At 43.0% G+C, this 24,830-nt stretch overlaps 1 protein-coding gene across 1 annotated transcript in view; it reads left to right on the top strand.

Moving 5' to 3' along the window:
- Positions 1-24,830, top strand: part of adam19a (ADAM metallopeptidase domain 19a) — a 140,885-nt gene that overhangs the window by 40,289 nt on the left and 75,766 nt on the right. The window contains exon 3 of the mRNA XM_079580729.1: positions 24,329-24,405. Within this exon, the coding sequence (XP_079436855.1) occupies positions 24,329-24,405 (77 nt within the window). The remainder of the gene's footprint in view (positions 1-24,328; positions 24,406-24,830) is intronic.

Raw genomic sequence — 24,830 nt, 5'->3', positions numbered from 1 at the left:
GAGGGGGGGGTTGGGGTGCTGTGACAGGCTGTCAGACGGTAGGACCTCCTCACAAAGACAAACACAGGAAGCCGACAGTGAGAAAAGGGATTATAGAAAGAGCTTGTCTTGACTTTACATCTGGGGCTTCAGTGCATTGTGACTGCGCCGGGTGGATCGTGTTGAATACAAGGCAGAAGAAAGCTAACTGTGTTGATAGCTCTGAACTACTTTTACTGCGTTTGCTCAGGAACTTTTTCAACAACAAAGGAGTTCTTTATTTGGAACAATGAATGAGTCGGTAAGTTATTGAAAGTCCATTCGAACGGGCCAGTGTCGTTTTCATCAACGATGACGATGACGAGATCGTTACGTTGACGGACCATTTTTTCATGACGATAACGCAACAGTATTGAGTTGTTTTCAAGTTTTCGTTGACGAGAAGGGGCGAACATTTTATAAAGTGTCCATCAGGGCTCGAGCATGGAGCTGTATACCACAGACGTGTGACAAAGTGTTTATTCACAATTAAATACAGTTTCAGGATGAACAAATGTGCAGAAACTAAAACTGGACCAAAACAATCACATGCATATTTGACCAAAAAGACTAAAAACCAAAAGGGCTGCCAACACTGGACCTGGCCCTGATTCAGACTCCGTTCCATAGCGGTGTTGCGCCTTACCCCAGACATAAAAGTAGCTGTGATAAACGTTCTATTCATAAAGTCAGTTCGATTAAAAAAGTGCAACCATTAATAAAACTTTGGACCTCTGAACAAAATCACCCGAATGAAAAGAGATTTGCCCCAGACTTTCACAGATAAAACATTTAAAAAAAACTTGTAACAGATATAGGTGGCTTTTGCAAATCTCTATTGCTTCAACCACAATGTGGACTGGCAAATTAATTGTTGTCCACAATGACACTTTTACATTTTATACATTCAACCTTGTCGGCAGTAATTAGTGGCTTGTCCCCACTTGGTGATAAATGACGTGTCCGTGGGCCGTGTGCTTGGCCTTTACATTATACCAGTGGCATTTAATGGACCCAGGCCTAATTAAATTATTCAAAGTGATTTAAGGATGACATTAATGTTTGGCTACCGACCAATGACAGTAAATAAAACTGAAGTCTGTTAGTTGCGACCAGCTTTGGTGCTTATGGGTCTGATGAGGCTGACTCCCGGAAACCTGGCTCCTGCTGGTTTAACTTGTTTGCTATGGTAGGTTCTTCTAAATGATCATCTTTAACATGGAAACGCACAAAGAGTGTTTGTTATTTGTGCGGATGTTTGCTCAACTGTAATGACAGGCGAGCACAGCCACAATGATAGCAACAAACATGTTTTGCAACCCCTATATTTTCACCTCCTTCAGAAAAAAAGAACCAGGATGACAGTATTTGGTAACAGCTGGAAGCTAATTATAAGTCACACTGCCCTCTGCAGAGTGGGACTAGTGACGGGTGTTTTGCCAATACTAATAATAGACTTTTTTCTCCCAGTGGTAATAATAGTAGAAATAATAGGTGATTTGGCAACCTCTGTAACCTCTATTTTTGCATGGGGGAAGATGTTGACCTAAAGTAAGAATATGGAAGAGAAGACATGTAAAGTCACTGTATTATTGCACCCAACAGAGCCTGAAGCGTGACGTGTCGAGCGGTTGTAAGACGATACCCGTTTATTATTACATTATCCACGGTTGGGACCTTCCTCTCCGCTCGGCTGCGCGTCGTGGTGCGTCCGGGGGATTAGCAGGTTTTTGGGGAGCTCAGCACACGCTCGGGGCGAGGCAACAACATCACCACGCAATCCCGCAGAAAAAACACAGAGGACATGTTTTTAATTTGTCACCTCAGCAGCTCTCCGAGTCACTTTGGAAAAGTCCCCGTTCCATTTCAGCGGATTTGATGTTCTAATCCAGGGACATCTGATCTGGCCCGTGGTTCAGGCCTCACTGTGCCACAAACGTCCCCAAACGGAAGTGATGACGGGGCAATCGTGTTCCCGATAATTAGTCCTGGATTAGGTCTGTCAGGGCTTAGTCGGTACAAGCTCTGGATTAGATATTTCCCACACAGTCGTCATGTCTGCGCTCACAAATGTACTTCTCGGTTACAAAATTCGAGCTGAGTGGATTTGTCCCCAGTCAGGTTCGGTGTCTGGGAGCAGTCAGCACAATTATAATGGAGCGCACTAGAAACTAATAGAAGGCTGCTGTAGCGCGCTGCCTCTGCATCAGCTATGCTCATCCCTCAGGGCGCCATTAAAACCTGAATTTATCATTTAGAAAGCTGCAACAAGACTATCAATAACTTTATAATGTCTGGTCATAAGAATATTTTTCATGAGGAAGTAAAGAGATGTTTATGGGCAACAAACATGGCACTTGATGCCGGAATTTTAGCACAGTGATCTGGTCGTATGAGAATTTCGATTCTCTGTATCGTAGGATTGACAGCTTGATAGAAAGTCTTCATTGTGTGCTTGTGTAGGCTCTCATTTGTCCAGGAACTTATCATCACAGTACAGATGATAGTTTCAGACGAGATTTGAGTGGAGGATGTTTCACTTCTATCTACAGAGGTTTCTCCCGCTCTTGTGGTCAAGTCTAAAACCGGTTAACACACATCAGCTAGAGGCCGATTTAAGCACTGGCTTTGACTGAGAGGAAGAGTCGGGACTATCATCCTTTGTCCTGTTTTCATTACAAACAGTTTAACTAATGGTGCGTCTTAATGCTGGGCTTTCAGGTCGGTGTTGAAAGTTTAGAAGTCCAAAGCAAGCTCCCTGTGGTATCCCCATCATACTATATGAGGCACTAGTTGTATCTTAATATGCTTACTGTAAAATCAGGGAGGGGAAAAGGCTCTTCAATGAGGTGTAATTATTTCACAGAAGGATTGGTTTTTTGACTGTTCCACAGCAAAGTCTGAGGATCTGGGATCATTTTCATGTACCATTAAACTTTCAGGCCTTGTGAAAACCCTGTTGAGTTCCTGTTGGGAGTTGTCGACCATATTACTCTATACACTGTATAACATCAACCGCTGCCTCTGCTTCTCTCAGTGCTCTGGGACTCTACACGCCGTGTGTTTCTGAAAAAGGTCAGGGAGGGGAGGTTAAGGAAGGACTTAGAAGGCGTTTCTTTGTGGATCTATACGCAGCCTCTGCCAGCGATCTTCTCCTTATGTATGGGAGTTCTGCATCGAGGCCGGCGGTGTCTTATTCCCTCTCAATACTTTGTTAATGCCTTTTCTTTTCACATTCTTTTGATCCGTTCAAATCTTGACAAGTTTTGTAAGTTTCTGGCTGATTTCAGAATGAGCACCTGCGGGGATCTGGCGTAGTGAAAAGGAGGATGAATGGGGTTTGTGAAGAGGATCTCAGCATGTGGTCAAAAATGGTGACATAAATCACAAAACTGACGCGAGTGAAACTGGCGGAGGTACAAAATCACATTCAAATTGTTGTTTCAATCCACTTTGTTCGTAGTACAAATTCTTTCAACCTTATTTTTTAACAGATCCTCTTTCTTGTCTCCTAGCAATCGCATCACCTGCTGCCAGCCATTTTTATCTTCTAACATCTGCTCAGGCTATTTCACTATTTCATTTTCACTTTTAATGAGTACCAAAGCTGCTTTATATTAGTGCAAAGGTGTAATGTTATAATGTTCCTTCATCAAAAACATACATTGAGGAGGATTTCACATCATTCACACAACATTGAGCAATCGTGTTTGCTTTGAATGTTTCTGCTGAAGCGCCCGAATCTCTATTTCCTGGATTTTTTCGCGCAATAGATGGAAGAGGAAGTACATTTACAATCTATAAATGATTACTGGACACATTTCGCATGCAGTTCTGTACTTACAGTGTGTTCATCACAGCCACATTGATTCTTACGCATGCCATTAGCTTAAAGTGAAAGCTTGTATTCACAGTTTTATCACATGTCTAGCCTGTATGTTTCCTGGAGAGGGCGCTCCTGGCCAAATTGAAAGCCTCACTGGCCCAGTTTCCTCACTCCTTACACACAGGCATTATTACAAAACGCAACATTTTCCAATGGTTTTAACCCACAATTATCCAGTTGATTATTTTGTTTCACATTTTGCACTATATGTTTCAAAATCCACACACAGCCAGGGTTTATGTTTACACAGCTGTCAATTTTAAACTTTGTGCCGATTCCCTGCGCAAGTGTTGTTTTTCCGCCGTATTCTCTTTCCAGCGCGCTTCATCCCCGTCTCTGTCATGCAATAGAAAGCACAGCGCACCTCCAATCAGGGGGCTCTCGGCGTGTTCCCCGTCCGTCCCGGCTCATCTATTATTGCTAGCATGAGGCGAGCCGCAGGATGGATGTAGCCGCCCTGCCCAGACAAGCCTCCTATGGTACACAGCCAAATACATACCCATTTCCTCTCCTCACGCCTTTTTTATTCCGAGAAATGGCTTCACCGGGAACTATGTTGTTTTCTGGCCCTCCATCTCGAGGCAGCTGGAAATAAGGAGGACAAAGCAGCGCGGACAGTGTTTTTCCGTATATATTTTTTGGCTGTCGCTGCTGTCCAGTGAATTGGACCGATGGGCTGCCAGGCTCTCATCGAAAGATTGAGTTTCATTTTTCATTATAAACCACATAAAAGTAATACACTGGACATTGTGGAGATTCTTTGCGGTGAATCAGAAAACTCCAGTAGAATCTTTAACCCTTGAAGGACGATTTACTGAGGCGACAAACTTCAGGCTTCATGCTCTTCTTTATAGTTGTCTACATAGTGTTCATAATAGAGATGCACCGATCCAGCTTTTTTGCTACCGATACTGGTTGTTTGAGTATCTGCCGAAGAGACTTTCTTAAAAGTGGCTGCTGTGAATGAAAAGAGTGAATGTCCCACTTTTCTCCAGTCTGAGATCAATAAAGTCTTATCTTTTCTAGCAAATGAGATGTTACAGATCAATGATTAATTATATCTAGAAAAAAACCTAATGGGATCACTGGACTTTTCCACAATTTTTACTTTGATAGGCTATTCAGGTTAACAACTTTCAGCTTAAAGTGATCAGATCATTAACTTGTGCATTACAAATATAATATCAGTTATTGCATTTCCTAGACTAAAACACAAACATTTTATTTCTCTAGGTGATCCAACCATAGTTTCTGTCCCAGCTTCGATTTGTTGATGTTAGCTTGATTCTCCAGGTTCTGCCCTTCAAAATGAGGTACAGCCCATATTCACTTAGATGTACTTGGTGAAAGTTGTGTTTTTAAAGAGGTGAGTATTGGATCAGTATTGGATATTTGTAGCCGATATCCAATATGATCTAGTCAGAGTAGGTGTATACATAAAGAATTTTGCAACAGCTTCCTAGTTTTTTCTTTGTAATGTAGACTATAAAGCCAGCTGGAGCTTAATTTTTTTCTTCCAGAGAACAACCCCACTGTCCACTAAGTGTCTATTATTTCGCCCTCGTTCCATTTTCCCCTGACTTTCTCCACCTGCTGTTGAACACAATGACTGGTCTGAAACTAGTCACTTTGTTCCGATCCGTGTGCGGTGGCCGGGGCGGCGGGGTGTTGCTCTTTTACAGCCCCGCGCCACGAGCCATTGGAAGGTGTTTACAAGTGCCTTTTGTGAGCGGTGATAATAGTCATTCCGACCCCATCGCTCACATAGTGCAGCACCTTTAGCAAACGCCTCAAACCCTCATTCAAGGCCACATTCAGCGTGCCCTCAAAAAAATGCTACTTTCTGCCTTTAGCCCGCGCTGAAAGACTGTAATTTCGCCGTCAGAGCCCGGAGCAGAGTTTTTGATGGTTCTCGGGGGAGCGAGGGGGGGCTGGGGGAGTGCAGAGGGAGAGGCAGGAGAGACAGAGGGGTAAAGCCGAGCGCTGACCTAAATGTGGCTCTCATTAGGATGGCCTGCACATTCCCCCCATGTTCGGCGCCGCTTTGTGTCCTCCCAGCCGGGATTTTCCACTTCCCCCTGCCCACTTTCTCTCATTCATGTGGCCGTTTCATCGGATTCTTTTCACTCTATACTCGGGACATTTAAAATTATAATTTCATTTCTGATATAGCTGTAGATGTGCCATGGACCAATCACACACCGCCAGGGGCATTGAATTAAGTACATACATTCTTTCAATGACAATTCTACATAACAGCCTCGTGGTCGCAGGGACGAATCTCAAAATAACTATCTTAGTAATAATGGTTGTGCTACAAGATTAGTGGTGGTCAAAGTATTTGATTTCATTACTTAAGTAAAAGTACAGATACGACTAATTAAATATTTACTCCAATACGAGTAAAGCTTACTCCGTCAAAATATTACTAAAGTGAAATTACTGATGTATTTCGCTTTAATGTAGAAGTGTCAGGAAAAATAACTTTGCAGCTTCAAAAATGCAAAAATCGTGGCCTGCATCCAACACCTCTACGGCAACACGATGGGGACAAACCCTCTTCCTTGTCCTGAGTCAGTGGCATTGGCAGCACATCGCCACCTATTGTTCTGGAGAGCACATTACAGGGCTTTTAAAATGAATAAAACACATGGAAATGTAGTTGAGTGGAACGCAGTACAATCATCAAATGTAGTGGAGTAAAAGTAATAAGTCCTCAACAAAAACACAACTCAATGTGCCAAAAACGGAAAAACAGTTTTTTGCCTTTATTATTATTATTATTATTATTATTATTATTATTATTATTATTATTATTATTATTATTATTATTATTATTATTATGAACCTAGACACTCTAATACACCTTATGTGTAATTTTGGCAACTCTGTGATGAACAGAAGTGAAATACATGACGATCAAAAGCTTTCAAAAAGTCAAGATCTGGACATTTTATATATATTATTGGATTTCTTTTACAGAACAGTTTTAAACCAGACACTTCTCGCTCGCTGGAGCGCGTTTGACAAAGCAGAGCAGCTTCACATGGACACAACGAAACAGTGGAGATTCTAACGTTTCTCTGAGTTTTTCAATGGTCAAAAGCGATAACACGTGTTTCAAAACGTGTCAACAATGTTGTTGAAAATTGACTTGAAATGAATATATTTAGGCATTTGCCTCTTCCCATAACGTTAGTGCCAGAGGTGAGAGTTGGAGAGAGGAGGAGAGAGCGGTTAATCAGAAAGTGTGTTTGATAAAACACAAATTTACTCTGAATCTAGAAAAAAAATGTAGCTTTTGTTTAGCTTAGATTTCTCAGGAACCGAGGCACATTTCCACCTAGCTTAGATTCTTGTCTTTCAAACGAGCCACAGCATGTGTCCATAGCTATAACATAGAATATGCTGTGGTGCTACAAATATCATGAAAAATGGTCTGGATTGTTGGCACTCAATGTGTTAAGTAAATGTACTTTGTTACCCACCACCTCAGTATAATACATAATACACAACACAACAAACACAAACTCTTGGATGTACAAACATATTTCTCTCACCATTTATTTTATTACCCTCAACAACTGTACTATTGTTTAGATGTAGCAATAAAGCATTTACATTGATAAGAATAATGAAGTGTATGGCCCCTCCGTTGCATTTTTCATCTCTTTTTTTTTACCTTTCTGCGCTGGTTTTGTGACAACCTGCCTCGCCCGCTTTTTCTCAAATTTATTTTCCCCGACACACTGTTTCTCTCTCAGAGTTACAGCCCGCCGCGGAGGAAAACAACATTATGACAAAATAATATAAGAATTCCCCTTTGAAGCCACTCTAGATTGCTATACATCATGTTCCTTCTCATTCTTTTTGTGTGGGCGGCAAAATTGAGGTTGTAACTTTTTTACGCCGCTCTACCTGCCGCCGGAGCGGAATAGAATTTACTATTAACATGAATATTAAAGGCCCGGCCTAGTTTTCCAGGCGTCGTAGCAGAAACAAAATCTATACAAAACAACAATGAAGTAATGAAAGCTGCGACGCTGCGGCCCCTCACCTCAAGAAGCAAGGAGGAGGTCTTCATACTGCTGGGCCCGGCGGAGGAGGCCACTGTTTCACAGGCACAACTGACATTTTAATCCCAGTGGGCTTGTCAAATGAATAACTCTGTACGTAGCATCAAAGTAGACAACAGAACTCATTTAGCAGAACGATTGTTTCACTGGAGTAAACAAGTCTTTTACAGAAGAGGGCCAGATAATGATTTGGAAAACTCCAACCACTACTACACTGGAATATGCAGAACAACAACTTACAAGACTTTGGAAAAGTTGTGGAATTGATCGTTAAATTCTTGGTTTGCCGGGCATGCTTTGTCGAAGTTCAACCATTTATCTGTCCTCCTCATGTTAAACAGGATCGCAGTACTTTCAATACTTGTGCTTGGAAGCATTTTCATCCTGCACTCCTTTGTTTTCCAGTAACAGTTACACAGCGCTTTGTTACATTTTGTGTTAATGCACTTTTCAATCTTAAAGCTTGATTTTTCCTGTTCAAACTGTGACATTTTTAGTCTTGCAACAAGGTCTGTTTGTTGCTGTGTTTACAGCAAAAAATAAATGTACTTGACAACAACAAAAAATCAAGTACCCCAGCTTTAGCACTTCTTAAATGTCAAATTTAAGAAGTGTTCAAAAGAAGAACCGTCTGGACGGCTCCTCGCAGCCTATCATTTCACGATTTTACCCACATCGGTCCAATCATGCACCGAGAGGCGGGACTTCACTCCCCCAAGAGGCGGAAGCCGTCACCACACTCTGTTTTCTTCTGCTCTTTTGTCTGTTTTAAATCATTTAAAAAAAAATGTCATCCCTAAAACCGGAGCAAGAAACAGCGTTCCAAGCGTTCCTCGTAAATAAGGACGTTTTTGGAAAGGCTTCCTGCCGCTTGTTGCTGCGACGTATCTAGCGTTGCTCTGATTGGTTGATGCCGTCTGTCAATCACGCCCACAGGGAAATCGTTGAGATCATGCTCGCTCCCAGACTATATGTCTTTGAAATATCTATGAAAAAGCATTGGCAGGCCAGGCAAATGGCATTTAAACTTTGGACACATGACTTGGTACACATTTAAGGGTAAACGTATTACTTATCATAGTTACTGCATCGTGATACGTATGGGATCGTCCCAGCCCTAACAGCGGGTGAGATCTATCTGTTTATGCATCTTTTTCTCCATCAGAACACACAGAACACAGACTGTCCATGAAGTCCACACTAACTAAATGTCCTCCTGATAAAGACTTCCTTCCAGTGTAAACAAGGCCCTTATCGTGTTTACGCTGGACTCAGTGCTGGACTCACATGAGCAAGTGCTAAAAATGAATTAGTTACAGAGCAACAGCCAGCATGTCTCACTGTTACTATCAGCCCATCCGTGGTACTGGAGCATTTTGTTTATTTCAAAATGCAAATAAACCAATTAACCAGGTTGTTACAGGATGTTACTTTGTCATAAGAAACGCTCCATTATGTAGGGCGGCTTTGTGTCACTCCGTCAAACACTCAACGTACATAAATGTTCTGTAAGATAATGAATTTCTGTGTTTTTGCTTTTCTGGCCCAGCATCTTGTGGCTATGTACAAAGGCATTGTCACTGTTATAACGGGATATTATGAAACCCATCTGCTTTGTCTTGTGCCTGCCAAAGTAACTGGCAGCCATAGGAGCGACTGTAGTCATCATGACCCTGCTCGACAGACGAGTCGCTACTTAGTACATTCTTAGTACATTCAGTCTCAAGTTCATCTCTCACTTTAAAACAACAAAAGTTTAAAACAAATATTCATTGCATTAATTGACAACTCTCATAAAGTGTGCCAGATTATCCTGTAGCTCTTTCTTAAAGGCTCCTTCCCCCCCTGCTCCGCGCTCGCTCCGCTCCTCTCTACTGTCAGAGATTTCACGCCAGAAACGACATGACGGATGTTAATTCCCTCTTAATGGCTCTGGACTGTATTAAGCCGTGACCACTTGAATTTTCATGGGCCCATTTGCGCTCGGCGGCGTGTCAGCTCTGTCAGGTTTTTCGGAGGCCGGCGCCGCTGCCTGTTGGACGTCGGGCGCAATTAGGGCTAAAGGCCTGGTGCGCTCCCCTCTGTTTGGCCACGCTACAGAGTCACCCGGAGCGCTCGCCGACACGCGACACACACACACACGCACACGCACACACACACACACACACGCACACACACACACACACACACACGCACACACACACACACACACGCACACACACACACACACACACACACACACACACACACACACGCGGTCAGCCAGCGTGTGAGAAGGGAGCCTGCCACCGGCCGATAAGCGCTGCTCCGCCATGCCAGCGCTCATTACCTCCCGCTTCCATATCCAAGCGCCCCCGCAGCCCACGGGCCAAACCTGCTCCGGGACGGGTCTGTTGGAGCAGGGAGAGGGGCTGGCTCACCTGTGGACTGACGGAGGAGAGCAGCTGGGACAGGACAAACCTCATTTCTCATTAGTTTGCATGCGTGTAATTTGATTGGCTGGAATCACGGGCACAGCGCACGCCACAGTCATTCATTTTCTCCCCAGGCTCGGTGCAGTGAGGGGCGAGGGTTCTGTGTGTGGAACCAAACACTGAGAATGCAGTTATTTACACAATATTCTCCGAAACCACCAAAATATCCTGGTTCTATCTACAAATATCTCTACTAATCTACTAATCTGTCAGGATATGTTTGTCAGTTTAGTTTTTGCAGTAACTGTCAGGAAATCATTGAGGCGAGACACAGTTTTCATTTAATAAATAATGTTCAGGGACCACATTTAAAACCTCCTACCCCTTAACAGGGAACATTTTCTCCTGTTCTCCAAATCTAAAAGCTTGGAGCTTACAGTCTATAGACCAGTGTAACATTGTCACCGTTTTTTGGGCACATTTTCTTTTTTTTCCTTTTTTTTTGATGTCATGTCACTTTGTCACCTTTTTGTGGCTCTTTATTGTTGATACTTTGTTGCTTTTTCATCACTCTTTTGTCGTGTGTTTTCATTGCTCTTTTCCCCCTTTTTGTTGCTTTTTCGTTTCTTTTTTCAGTGACTTTGTTGCGTTTTCATCACTTTTTTGTCTGCTTTTAGATTTGGGTAATGCCAGACTGGAGAAAATGTGCTTGGTTTACGAGGTTAAATAATGGTTAATAAATAAATGATGGTTTCATTTGATTGATATATTGGTCAGATTTTTTTTTCGAGGGCATTTGGAAACTTTTTCAGTTTTTAGCTATTTCTAAGTGGGAAAAATCTGTAAAAATTCAAAGTTCAAATTTCTGCGTGAAAAAAAATCAACATTTACATCCCCCGTGTCTCACCCACTCATCCAACTCCACTTTTGCCATGATTAAATTAGTTTATTCTAGATTAGAGCTGGAGGACATTTTTAGCATCGCTCCCACTCTGGTCGGTGATGTATTTCTGTGCTAAAATATGCCCCCCTCGCATTTGCTTCTGAAAATAGCCGTCCCAGAACCGCATTTATCCCTCTAATCTGCCAATTAGTTGCTTTTATCCTGCGCGGCGCACAAATATTTAGCGCCGTGGGACTAATAGCCGTAAACGCGCCGCATGTTTAATAGCGTTTGGGAAACAAACAATGGGAGAGCGCAGACCGGCCCCAGACGCCCCGGCTCGTCCTTCCGCCGGGTCAGAGTCATCGCTTCATTAAAACGGGACACGTCACTTCTGCAGAGGTCGGGGAAATCTGAATGGATATTATGCTAATTTGATCATAGATTTAGCCGGCCGGACATTGTTTGATTGTCCTTGGGTTACAAAGGAGAGGGAAACAAACTGGTGGTCACCTCAAACGCTCAACTATTCAACGCTAGAAGCTTTATATTTGTAAGTTGTCCCATATCCACTTTCCCAATTGACTTAGCGACTGCAGAGTAACTTCTCCCTAAGTGTTTGAGTGTATACTTGTTGGAGCGCTGACCTCGCCCGTGAGATGGATTACAACGCGGCGCACGAGTATTCATTTTCCTGTGAGCGCACAGAGCCGTCGCTGACACTTATTTCTGCTAACAGCCTCTTTATCTGAGCGGCTGCCGCGCGAGGGAGAGGGAGGCGGTGTTCTGCGGCGCCCGCTCACAGGTGCATATTAAAGAGGTAAACAGCGGCGAGATAAAACGGCACGAGTTACAAACCGCAGCTCCATTCGTCACATCAGCATTCATTCAGCCACCCACGTCCCCGAAAAACAGCGAGCGTGCCGGTGTGGGGCTGATAAATGAGCCTTAAGGCGAGGGGTACAAGAGGCGCACAGGCGGCGGAGGAATACAGTACAGTGCACTTTGATTTGGGGATCAGGTGTGCGGCTGTTAAACGTACTGTTAAATGTACTGTTAAACGATACCAGTCTGGGGTAAGGAATGACTGGTATCGAAAACATGAAAGTATCGACAGCAGGCACCGGCTGTTGGTCCAAGGACAGAATTAAAGGATTTTTATTTATTTATTATCCCCCCCCCCCCCCCCCCCCCAATGTTTGCCCCATTTTTCCCATTACTTTTACACATTTTTATTACTAATATTTTCCATATTTTCCCATTCCATCCCCATTTTATTCCCTATTTTTGCCCCATTTATTTTACACACAAATTTTTACTATTTTTGCCACAATTTCCCCCAGTTTTCCCCCAAATTATTCCCCATATTTCTTAACATTGGAGATGAACCCGTAAATTTGCAGATATAAACTTCCACATATTATTGCTGTTTTCTGGAACAATTTTAGTATAGGTATCAGAAAGATTGTAGTATAGGTATCGGAACAATTGTAGTATAGATATTGGAAAGATTTTTGTATAGGTATTGGAAAAAGTATTGTTCAGTTATCAGTATTGAAAACCAAGTATCGTTAATGTACTTGTATAACGGTCCCCAGCCCTAATCAGGTGTGTGTAATGGAGGTTTTTATACTGAACCTCTTAAAAGGGGGTGTTTTGACAGTCTGACCCCATCTGACCTCGTCAAAAATAAAGTTCTTCGTCATAGCTGACTGCAGCAGCCTGCAGTTCCGGTTATTGACTGTTGTTCTTTAGGAGCATAAGTCACTATGCATGACCCTATATTGAACTTTCTTGGCAGACGCCGGGCAGGCCAGCCAAGCATTTAGTGTTTGGGAGGCGAAGCTGAAGAATATGTTCTTCCATTCAAACTGTAAACAAACACAAGCACCGACTGGCCACTGGCTGCAGTCATATCAAATCAATTTGATCAATCCTTCATGGCGCCCGTAGAGAAACGTGTCCTCTTTATTCGACCCATCCTTCAGCAGTGCCTCAGGGGAACCTGTCAGAGCAGCATCTGGGGACACAACTCTAGGTCTTGATCCACTTTTGTTTGGTTTGATGTGGGAAACCGGAGTAAACCCGTCCAGTCACGAGAATCGCATGCAGACTCGACAGACAATGATGACTTTATTTGCTTTGAAAGGAAACCGTAAAAACGGCTTTCATCTGGCTAAGGAGAGGACATGCTGTGATTGTCCGTATGACTTTCGACATGCGGAGATACTGACTGGAACATTCACTGGGAAAACTCCGGCAGAGCTTTGTGACAGATGATAAACTTCTGGACTGACTGAATGTAAGTATAGAGTTCAATGCGTTCTCGGGCTGTGTTGTAAACGGTAGCTCTTAGTCTGAACGCATTTAAATAACAAGACAGAGATAACAGCTTTTTTTCTGAACGTGGAGGGAGCTATCAAAGATTGAGGAGATTGTTTGCTTGTGTTTTATCTGAACTTGAAACCAGGCAATTCCCCTCTCCTTCCAAAAGCGCTCATAAAACGTTTTCTCTTCTCTCAGTCACAAACGACGGCAAAAGCTTAAAATGAGTCCAGACAAGAGTCAAGAACTAGTTTCTTTTCCTATTTTGAGCAATCAAACCCAATGCATGTTCTGGACTGCGTTCACTCATTTCTTTTTCCGTTGAACTTTATCATCTGAAGTCTTGAAATAGTTGTGGAGGATTCCATTAGCGGCAGAATGTCTAACGGACAAAAACATGGAGAAGGAATGTAAATGTATTTTATGGAATGTATTGGAAGTTCTATCTGAGCGAACTAATGCTCTGACATGTCCGTGACCCGTCCATCCGTCATTTTCTTCAGGCTTTCTGTGTTTTCTTCTCCGTGTGACTGAAAGTAGCTCATGGAAGACGCTCGGCCTTGTTTCTCCTACAACAGATGATTATTCAAACCTGTAAAGCTTGTGAGAACTTTTTCATTGGGCATAAGCAGCAGCAGCAGCAGCAGCAGCAGCGAGAGTTTGAACAAATAGTCGTTGTCTAATGTTATGACCGGCAAACACATTTCCTTCATTCTTTCATCCAAGGGTTCCTCGGCAATTAAACAGGCCATTAGTGGGGCCCGGGCGCGGATCGTGGCGGAGCTGATGCATGTGATTAGCCTGGATGGCGATGTCTGTCGCAGCGTGAGGCGCCATCGCAGCCGTAACTCGGGACACAAACCCGGCTCTCGGCGTGATGAAGTGGGCCATTTGCACAGCGGCTTTGCCTTTTCGCGGGGAACGTACACTCAAGGCAAGTGCGGGGCCATTGTGTGAGATGGTTCTAATATATGTAGGTTATTTAACATCGATTATCTCATCACCGTGGCAACTGTCAGCGGGGAAAGGTGAAGCATCGGCGCATTTGTGCAACAGTCTTGGGTTTATTGGAGAAGAAATCTTATCGGTTTTCTACAGTGATCTTTCATTTTTTTTACTTTTTTAATAACTTTTAGAGATCATTGGACCTTAACCTCTTACCCCTCGGTTTTAAACAAGCGCATTAAGTGTCAAACTGGCAGTAAAATGTGACAAAGGAGCAACAAAAAAGTGAACCAAATGAGATGAAAATGTACCATAACATGATAACATGATGACAAAAGCGATGAAGAGGTGATGTGAACATGTGAAGAAAACGCATCCAGAAAAGTGACAAAAACGAGGATGAAAATGTACCAGAAAAGTGACAAAAACGAGGATGAAAACGCACCAGAAAAGTGACAAAAACGAGGATGAAAACGCACCAGAAAAGTGATAAAAACGAGGAGGAAAATGCACCAGAAAAGTGACAAAAACGAGGAGGAAAATGCACCAGAAAAGCCATTGAAAAGTGTTAACAGAGCATCAAAGCGACGATGAAAGACAATCCATTTAGATGAGTTTGCGGGTCTCAGCTCTCTAATGAGGCATTGGCCGGTAGGCTGCAAGAAGCCTTTAGATTTGGGTAAAGCTGAACTGGATAAAATGCGCTCTGTTCAAGCTGGGGTTACGAGGTTAAGGTTCATCTCTGCTAATGCATGACCTCAAATCAAATGGCAGGATGTTGTATTCCCTGTTGAGTGTTTTGCATAAGGGAAAACATCAATCCTCTAAACTTACATAACGTGTTTGTTGCTATTACTGTGAAATATGTCCGACTGTAACAATTAAGTTGCAGAGCGCAGGGTGGCTGAGACTCCCCGCTGTGCAATACACCATAATAAATCAACTGTCACAACAACAGCAAAAAGTTGTTTGCTTTATCTTTCAGCTGCAACAAAAGTTTAGGGTCCCGACCTCTCCCAAACAAACAAACTTTGTGGTGCATTACCGGCCGCACTTAGAATTGAAATGTATGTGTTCTCTTGCCCTGGCTATCAGACTGTAAAGATGAAGCTATGATCAAGAGGTGATAGATTTAGCTTTATTTTGAATGCTGTTTCGTGACATATTACCCGAAATGCCGTCTTTTCTATCACCTTGTTCTGTCATGGAGAAAGCCGTTATCCAGGTCACCCTTCTTTTGTCAGATGGGCCTGATCTTCCTCCCCTCTCTCCTCTCCCTCCTCCCGGCGCTCCAAAGACCCCTCGGCTCTCTCAGACATGATTGCCTGTTCCACTGAAGCCCCATCCACTCACACCTTTTCCGGGGCCCTTATCCACGCTGCTTGACTGATCGCCAGGAAATTGCACCGGAGACGACAGTAGCTCCTTTAACAATTTCATGGCCTACTTTGACTCAGATAAGGAAAAAAACGGACAGCGATGAAGAGTTGAGTGGGCCGGCCCGCCTCAGTCACCTATAGAGGATATTTGTGTTTACTTTGGCGTCTGATGCTTTTCTCTCAAGCTTCAAGTGTTATTTTTAACCTCTTACCCTTTTTTCAATGCTCATTTTCTACTTGTTTTTGTCGCTATTTTGTCACTTTTTTCAAGAAGCTTTTAGATTTGGTTGAAGTCAAACTCGTGCTCGGTGCGGGCACTTAAGAGGTTAAGTGGGCTGATGCTGACACAGCTGGATACCGAGGATGTATTTAAGTTTCGAGGTAAATTATTCAGATCTACAGACAACTTCAGACTCTCTGAGAGTTGATTCCATTGTTGAATGGTTTTATATGAAAACGCTGTCTGTGCAATCGGGCTGTCACGGTATGAACATTTTACCTCACGGTTATTGTGACCAAACTTATCACGGTTTTCGGTATTATCGCGGTATTTTTTTAAATGTGTGTTAACATGTTAAGAAAGCATTGATAGTCCTACACAAACTGAAGTCGTTTCAAAACAGTTTAACTGTGCTTGTTACATAAAAAAATACAGACAAAGTCTTTTCACATCAAAGTAAAGGAACTATAACGATGTGTTGTTGATCGTTTCGAGGGTTTTACATGTACTATTTATAGCGTCAGAAACGATAAAGATAAACCGTCTATATCAGGAACATTGTTGTTGTCCTTCCAGTGAGCTTTCGCTTTGCAGATTTGGGAAAATGCCATCATTATTAAATTCATAATACTGTGGCGAGAGTGAATCTATTGCAATCTGCCACCGGGAGCCCCGTAACGCATTGTGCCATCGTGCGGAGGTCTCCGCGACATGTTTATGTACTGGCGGTGGCGCTGCAGCCGCACTATGGGGCGACTCGTTACATTCTCCCTCAACCCAAAGTCCCACATCAGCATTTCAGCTAAAACGCTAACGTTAGCTTACTGCTATAGAGGGAGACAGTCACGCTAACGTTAACTTACTGCTATAGAGCTGTGGGAGACGGTCACGCAGGTGAGTCAAGAGGTTCGAAGTATTGCTGCATTTGGAGACACTTTTTCCTGCACGTTCTGCAAACAGGAAAACTGTCTTCTATCAACTGTCCTTCGGCTTTCTTAAAATACCCAAAATATGTCCAGACTTCAGGCTTGTCCTCTCTGAGGCTGATAGATCCTGCGCGCTGTCGTGTCAGACATGATTCCAGCTTCGAGAAAGTTTCGTTTTGGTTGTAGCTACAGAGGCGCCTGCACGGCAACTTCAGCAGATGAAACGGCGGCTCATAAGGCTCACTTTGCCTAAACCGCGGGCGCGGTAATCCACCACGGTAAAATAATTTTTCAAAAACAAGACGGTAATTATTATTTTCAACATTTTTACCGGGGTTTACCGCTACACCGGTAACCGTGACATCCCTACTGTGCAACAATGGCGAGTTGATGCTATTCAGGTTTACCGTGTTTGAAAATGATGGTGCTAAGAGTGTGGTGCGTTCAAGGAAAAGACACTGTGTAAATATCTTGATGTCATTAAATTCATCATGTAAATTTCCTCAAACATCAGCAGTCAATTCATGTTAGGCGTAACTTGCTAAAAATAGATGATGTAATTTATGGAATTGATTCAACGATGACAAAAGTCTGTGAACTGGAGGCTAATGAGGCGTTCGAAAGGTGTGGGACATTAAACTTCCGCACTAATACATCTAGTTCTAAATTCAACTAGTTTGTTCTCAAAGCCAAAAACAGTGACATAGAAGTTGCAGTTATTTTGTCTATTCTGCTGTGCTGCACATAAGATAAATGAGTTTTCTATTTCCCTTTGAAAGCATCTTCAGGGCGGCGTGTGGAGGGGAGTGAGGCCCTTGAGTGAGAAAGGGGAGGATGCCAGGTGAGAAAGGGGGAATACAGATCAGTGTCTCAGTCTTGGTCACATTTGAGTCATTTCTACATGGGATGGTTTTAGTCTAACCTCAGTCAATAAGAAGCTTATTGTAGATTGGGATCAGGGTCGACAGGTTGGATCAAGCTCTTGACAAATAACAACAGGCAGAAATGTCGTGCATTCATTTGTGAACAGAGCTTTTCCTACAGCGGCCTTGCTCCTCATCCTTTGATCACGGCTTCGAGATTCTTTAACAGCTCGTGTGCACATTCATCCATCCACATGCTTTTTTATGTTCATAACACTACTGTATTTAGTAAAAAAAAAAGTCCCTGTGACATTGCTGTACCACAGACAGTTAGTTAGTATTTTCCTCAGTGTCTCCAGTTACATTTAACATCTGTGTCAGATTCCTCAATCTGTTAACCTGAACCTGAACCGAGCATATTTTACCCGAATCTAAAAGGTTCTTGAAAAAAGCGTAAAAATAGCGACAAAAACGAGGATGAAAACGCGAAACAAAAGAGTGAAAAAATGTATGCTGGAAAAGCAACAGTAACACAATAAACACGACGAAAGAGTGATGAAAGAGAGACGAAAGAGGGACGAGAAAGAGGTTGAAAAGAAAAAGAAGACAAAAAAGGGACAAAAGAGCGACAAAAGAGGAAGAGGGACAAAAGAAGGTGAAAGAGTGACGAAAGAACGATAAAAGAGGACGGAAGAAGGTGAAAGAGGGACGAAAGATGGTGAAAAAGGGAAGAAAGAGGGTGAAAAGAAAAAGAAAACGAAAGAGGGATGAAAGAGCAAGAGGGATGAAAGAGCGACAAAAGAGGGCGAAAGAGGGATGAAAAAGATGAAGAACGATAAAAGAAGGCGATAAAAGAGGACGAAAGAGCGATAAAAGAGGACGGAAGAAGGTGAAAGAGGGACGAAAGATGGTGAAAAAGGGAAGAAAGAGGGTGAAAAGAAAAAGAAAACGAAAGAGGGTTGAAAGAGCAAGAGGGATGAAAGAGCGACAAAAGAGGGCGAAAGAGGGATGAAAAAGATGAAGAGCGATAAAAGAAGGCGATAAAAGAGGACGAAAAAGCGATAAAAGAGGATGAAAGATCGACAAAAGAAGGCAAAAGAGGGATGAAGGGGCGATAAAAGAGGACGAAAGAGCAATGACAGAGGAACGAAAGAGGAAGAGCGGCGAAAGAGGAATGAAAAAGCAACAAAAGAGGGCTTTTAGATTTGGGTTGAGCTGAACTAGAGAAAATATGCTTGGTTAAAGTGGGGGGTAAGAGGTGTTTGACTGTGTTGATTCTGACAGTTTCCCAAAATCTAGCTGGTCCATGTCCGCATCATTTCAAGGCTAAAATGATTTCGGATGCAAATGCAGCCAATTTTCATCTGGCAGTAGAAGGGTCTGGGAACGGGTTTATTGGCTTTTCTTTTTAACGGTAATTGCTCTGATGATACAACGCTAACGACGCGGCCCATGCTAATTTGCCGATTAAAAGTAAAAAAAAACAAATGTAACGCCTGCAAAAGTAGCGAAAAGTTCTTCATCTCCCCCACAACTTCTCGCGTCGACTTTGACCCGCTGTGCTAATGTTCAAATATTGCCGCACGTAATGAGGCCCAATTAGAATTTTCTTCCCCAAAAAGCGCCTCCTCGGAGACGGCTAATGCCAGCGCTCTCCAGCACGTTTGATCATCTCTGCGCTCCGATCGAAATTCCGCGTTTTCTTTCCCCCACAGTGAGCCCACGTCTTCCGGCACTATTGTGAAGCTAAGTATCAGTTTCCGACTCTTCACACTGTCATGGAGGCACATCAAAGTCCTGGAGTGAGTGTTTGCATGTTTGCGCTCTGATCGAGGGCTCTCTAGTCATATTCTTAGCATGTAGATTAGACGGGCTTTGATCGCGTAATGAGAGCAGTGTATTAGCCTTGGCTTGACGGCGGCACAGAGTGGAGCTCCATCTAATGTGAGGATTAGACCCGCTCACTCCTCTCCAGGTTTAAGCCTCACATCTGAGCTTTCATTTAGATGCTATATATTTATTTATTTTTTACAGACAACTATTGTGTCCTGCCTGGGGTTTGCGTGGGCCACCTCCTCATGCGCGGGTAGAAGCGCACAAGAATTCAGTAAACACGATGAAAACCCCCTCCACGACGTCTCGTTTCTAAGCACTGAAATAGGAAAACTGGAGCTTTTCAGCCGAGGCACTGAATACTATCGAGATGAGAAATGCTCTGGTTCAGTGCTGAACAAAAGCGTGAATGTGCAAATACCTTGAAAAGTAGTTCTGTGAATATGGAAGGAAAAAATAAAAACACAAAAAAAAAAAGAAACGAGTCCTTGAAACAACAGTTCAAAGCTACAACTCTCAACTAACATGCAATTCTGATCTGCTCAGTGCCAAAGGATTTACATTGCATTTATTTATCTATCAGTAGGGCTGTATTCAGGGAACACTCTTCGTTTGAGCACATTGTCCAAGCCTACGGTCGCTGAAGGAGTTCTTGCAATGTTTGTCCTCCTAAAAATAACAATCAAGAACCTGTGCAGCCACTTTAATGCACACAAAGCAGCGCTGATGGAGCTGTAGTACTGTACTGTGTGGAGAAGGTCTCTGGATGAAAAGAGACGCAGCAAACCCAGCCTCTGTGGATGTTTATAAACCTCTATGGAGTCACAAAAGCCAAGACATCTCAGTTTCAGGTGTAGCTTTTAAACTATACTTTTTCAAGACGTGACCCTCATGGAAAAGAGTTTGGACAGACACCCCTGAGGTACCACACTACTTAGAAATATACCCAGCGTGTCTGTGAATGAGTATTTTCTGTATGATGCAACCCAGCCAACCAAAGAAGAAAAAAATCTCAAATGGCAAAGGCTGCGTCTGCACAACAGCTCTAAACAAAATGGCTTGAAAAGGGGTCATGTTCACCATCTCTATAAAGTGTCTGAGCTTTACAGACGTGGAGTGTCCTTTTGCATCACTCTCCCAAACCGCGCCGCACTCTTCACCCTGCTCTCGTGTGACAAATGTAATGATTCCTCTGAGCGGCTGGTGAGTTTACAGCGTCAGGATGTGTCCTCGCTGATGCACTTTTCTGACGTGAGAAAAACCTTTGCACATTTCACCTGGAGATACAGCACTTACAGAGACGGGGATGTTCCATCAGTTCCTCTCTGGATCAGCGTCCTCATGGCTTCAAATCAGAGCGGCGCGGCGCTGGGATCAATGTGAACATTGATTGTACCTGAATGTTTCAGCGCCTCGGGGGAGCGCGTGCTGTAGGAGTTAATAGATCAGCAGAACAGCAAGTGCAAATGTAGAAACTACCTGTGTTTCAGTCTTTATTTACTGGTCTTTTGCTCAAGCATTGAGCTCAGAAGGTGACCTGTTCAAAGGTGGTAAAACGTTAAGGCTGGACAATATGTCAAGAAACAAAAGGGCTTCTGTTTCCTACACAAAATAGGGTTGTTGTTTTTTTATCAGTTCAATTGCGTATCCCTGCAATACGTAAAGAATCATGTTCTTTCTAATGAATTACAAGACACAACTTTTTTTTTGCAATTGGCCTCATTGTCGTGGGTTTGGAGCTGCCCATATATGGTCATAACAAAAAGGGGAGACCAAAGAAAAGGAAAAAAAAATCTTTCCCATTTCTCCACCATTACTTAAAGATGCACTATGCAACTTTTTAGGTGAAAAAAAAAAAATCTTTGCGTGCATTTGACCTTTTAATGACTGGGTGGCGTTATGGGTGCAGCCTGGCACCTTTGCTTTCCCTCACAGTGGCCTCTATGACGCTACAGGACCAATTGTTTTTAGGGGTTTGTACCAGAAACTGTCCAGAAACCCCAAAACAACTGATTCTGAAGCGTTATAAAAGCCACTGTGAGGAAAAGCAAAGGTGCCATGCTGCACCCATAAAGCCACTGAGACACTAAAAGGTCAAATACATGCAAATATCAAGTATTTTTTTGACATAAAAAGTTACATAGTGCACCTTTAAATAGATGCTGACTTATGAATATATTTTTCTATGAAATAAAAACACAAAGACACTGCGTGGAGCAAAGTGGTTCAGCATCCCATAAATACTTAAAAAATGGACAATGCTAACCAGGAAGTTAGCGAAGTTGACGTTGGCTTCATGCTAGCTAACAAGTGCCGCTTTCGCTTCTACTGAACAATTTGCTGTGAAAAAAACAGCCATATGGACCCGATTTTGGCTTGACTTTATTGGTGTGTGAAAAAAATATGTTTATAGTTTATAGAGTGAATAATTGTGAGTCCAATGAGAGGGTTTCTCCCCCCTTTATATGACGTGTCTATCAAAACCCACGGGCCAAATAATCAGAATAAAAAAAGAGCTAAGTAGTCACAGAATTCCAAGTTCAAAGTGATTAGCCATAGCCTGCTTGTCTTTTATAAGTAAAATGTCTTGAAAACATAAACCCACCTTAGTATGCCTCGCACCACTTTATCCAAGTTTATTGTGAATTCATTACGCGTTCCTCGCGTTCATGTTTGTGAATCTGTAAAGCTCACAGTCACCACAGCCGCAGCATGAGGTCCGTTATTCAGTCAGACCCCGCTGCTTTGTTCCCAAACTTTGTCGATGTCGAAGCGCTGCCCAAACTTCTGTCAATAATAGATGTAAGACTCTTTCTCTCAGACTCATTTTGATCTACATTTATCATATTATCAGCATAACCTTCTCTTGTAATAGATTTTTGCATAATAATGGCTCTCCCTTGCGGTGGCTGCAGTATCTTCGTGATCTGCTTAATAGGCCGCTACCTGCCGGGCAATGGCAAATTAGCACACCATGTAAAATCGCTGAGCTCCGTACCTTTCTCTATCCTCCAATTTCTTTCCCATTAGGTAGGCGCGAGTCACTGCCTCTCCTCTCACAACTTGCCAATTCCCATCTACCATCACAAATAAGTGCCATTTTCAAAACAGTCGTGAATAATTAGCTTTATTGTGTTTCATGTGTTATTTTTAGACGTGACCTTTTTGTTTCTTTGCTGCTAACTCTTCATTAGCTTCTCCCTGACAGATGAAACCTGACTTTTACCAGCGCGTCCATGAGCTCCTCGTTGACCCTTTGGCATTCTGGTTACTGAGCAACCAATATTCCTAACGACAAGCGTGAAAGTAAATTACACATGATGACACCAATGCTAGTTCAGAGATGATTCACCCGATAAAGCTGCTGAGGATTTCTTCATGTAAATATGTTCTTTTCTGTTCATTCATGAGGACCTGAGCTATAGGTGATGTGCAATTTAGCGATTCGATTTGCAAATGATGTTTTCAAGTCATTGTGCACATTTTAAACATGGCAGTAAGGCACATAATACACCTCACTATTTTCCTTGACCTAGATCCCGATTCATGTGCACTTAGCGTCTGCACGTCGTCTTTTCGAGGCAGCTAAAGCCATCTGCTTATTCTGAAAGTTCACACTTCACTGTGATTGCTTAAATCCCCGTCTCTTACTCGGGGCTTGGTGATACTGAGCGGCAGAAGCAGTGAGTGTGGAGAAGTGTCTGTATTTGAGCCTAGAGCCTCCTTGAACTTAAAACAAAACACCGAATCACGATATCGATATCTCTCCGCCATAGACCAGCCCCGGAGCATTTGAGAATACAATATGCAATATAAGAATTAGCTGCATTTCAGTTTGTAGAGGTGTGAACTTCATCGAGACCTCACATTTTGTTATTTGCTGTTAAAGTGATAGTCTGGAAGTCTAAATATATTACAAATTTGGTCTCATTTGATGTAAAGTAAGTATTCATATATTTTTTGTAAAGTCCCTCCTTCCTGGATCTCAGCAACTACTCAGAGTCTAGTATCCTCCCACGTCAACCAATGAGACGAGCTTTACCTGTGAACCAGCCTGTCAGGGCCAATCAGGAGGGGAGGGGGAGGAGCTTGATCATTTACTTGTGAAAATTCTGTTTCTGCTCTCCTCATTTTGCAAAATAAGAAGGGCTTTCTGGTCCAAGAGGGGAGGGATTCGATTGTTTCAAATTTCACTCTAGTTTTCCTCACTTTGCAAACTTACAGACTATCACTTTAATTGTGCTGCCATTATTCCGGACATAATTTCACCGTTTTTTTTCATGAACACGTAGGGAGCAGCTTTTAGACTTTCTCCTGTGGTCTTGTACCTTTGCATCAACACCGGCTCTAGCTTCAACAGCCATCGTTAATCAGGGGTCGGGTCAAGAATAGGTTGACTTTGAGGCTTTTGGCAAATTATAAAAATCCTCTCACTAAGGGCTGATAATAAATTAATATATCTTGTAATGTACAGTGACATTGGGACGGTTTCCCGCTGCCCTTTTGTTCTTGTTGGGAGTGACTTTTCCTTACCTTGCCTTATCTTTGCTCTCTTCACAGGAGGAGCACCCGGCCGCGGGGGAGATTCTGCTTTCGTCCGACCGCCTCCGACTGCTACTGCAAGTGGAACGCAATCAGTGAGTGTTCTACGCGGCGCCGTCCCGCTCAATAACCCTCCTCCTCGTGTCACCTCAGAGGAGAGCGGAATTAATTGGGGGGAAGAGCACGTGTCGAGTGACGGGATAATAAGGGCATATTAATTCATTTCTCGAGTCTAGACTCTCCGGGCAGAGCCGTCCCGGAGCAATATTGAAGGGTAATGCTAATGCGAAAGTACAGCATCCGAGGTGTCTCGGTTTGAACAGGAAGGATGTTTGCGGAGGTCAGGAGGTCAGCGCGCGGAGTTGCAAAGAACGGCCAGAATGGCGTGAGCTAATGTTGAACAAGAGTGTGGGCATGGGGAGTTTTCATAGCCCAAGTTTGTCCTTGGTAATATCTCATGTTTGTTTTCAGAACTGGTTGTTTGCCACGGACGCTGTAGACCCCTGCCTCACCTCGTTAT

Source organism: Gobius niger (assembly GCF_951799975.1).
Source record: "Gobius niger genome assembly, chromosome: 21".
Classification (NCBI taxonomy): domain Eukaryota; kingdom Metazoa; phylum Chordata; class Actinopteri; order Gobiiformes; family Gobiidae; genus Gobius; species Gobius niger.
This window is presented reverse-complemented; position numbering and strand designations above follow the sequence as displayed.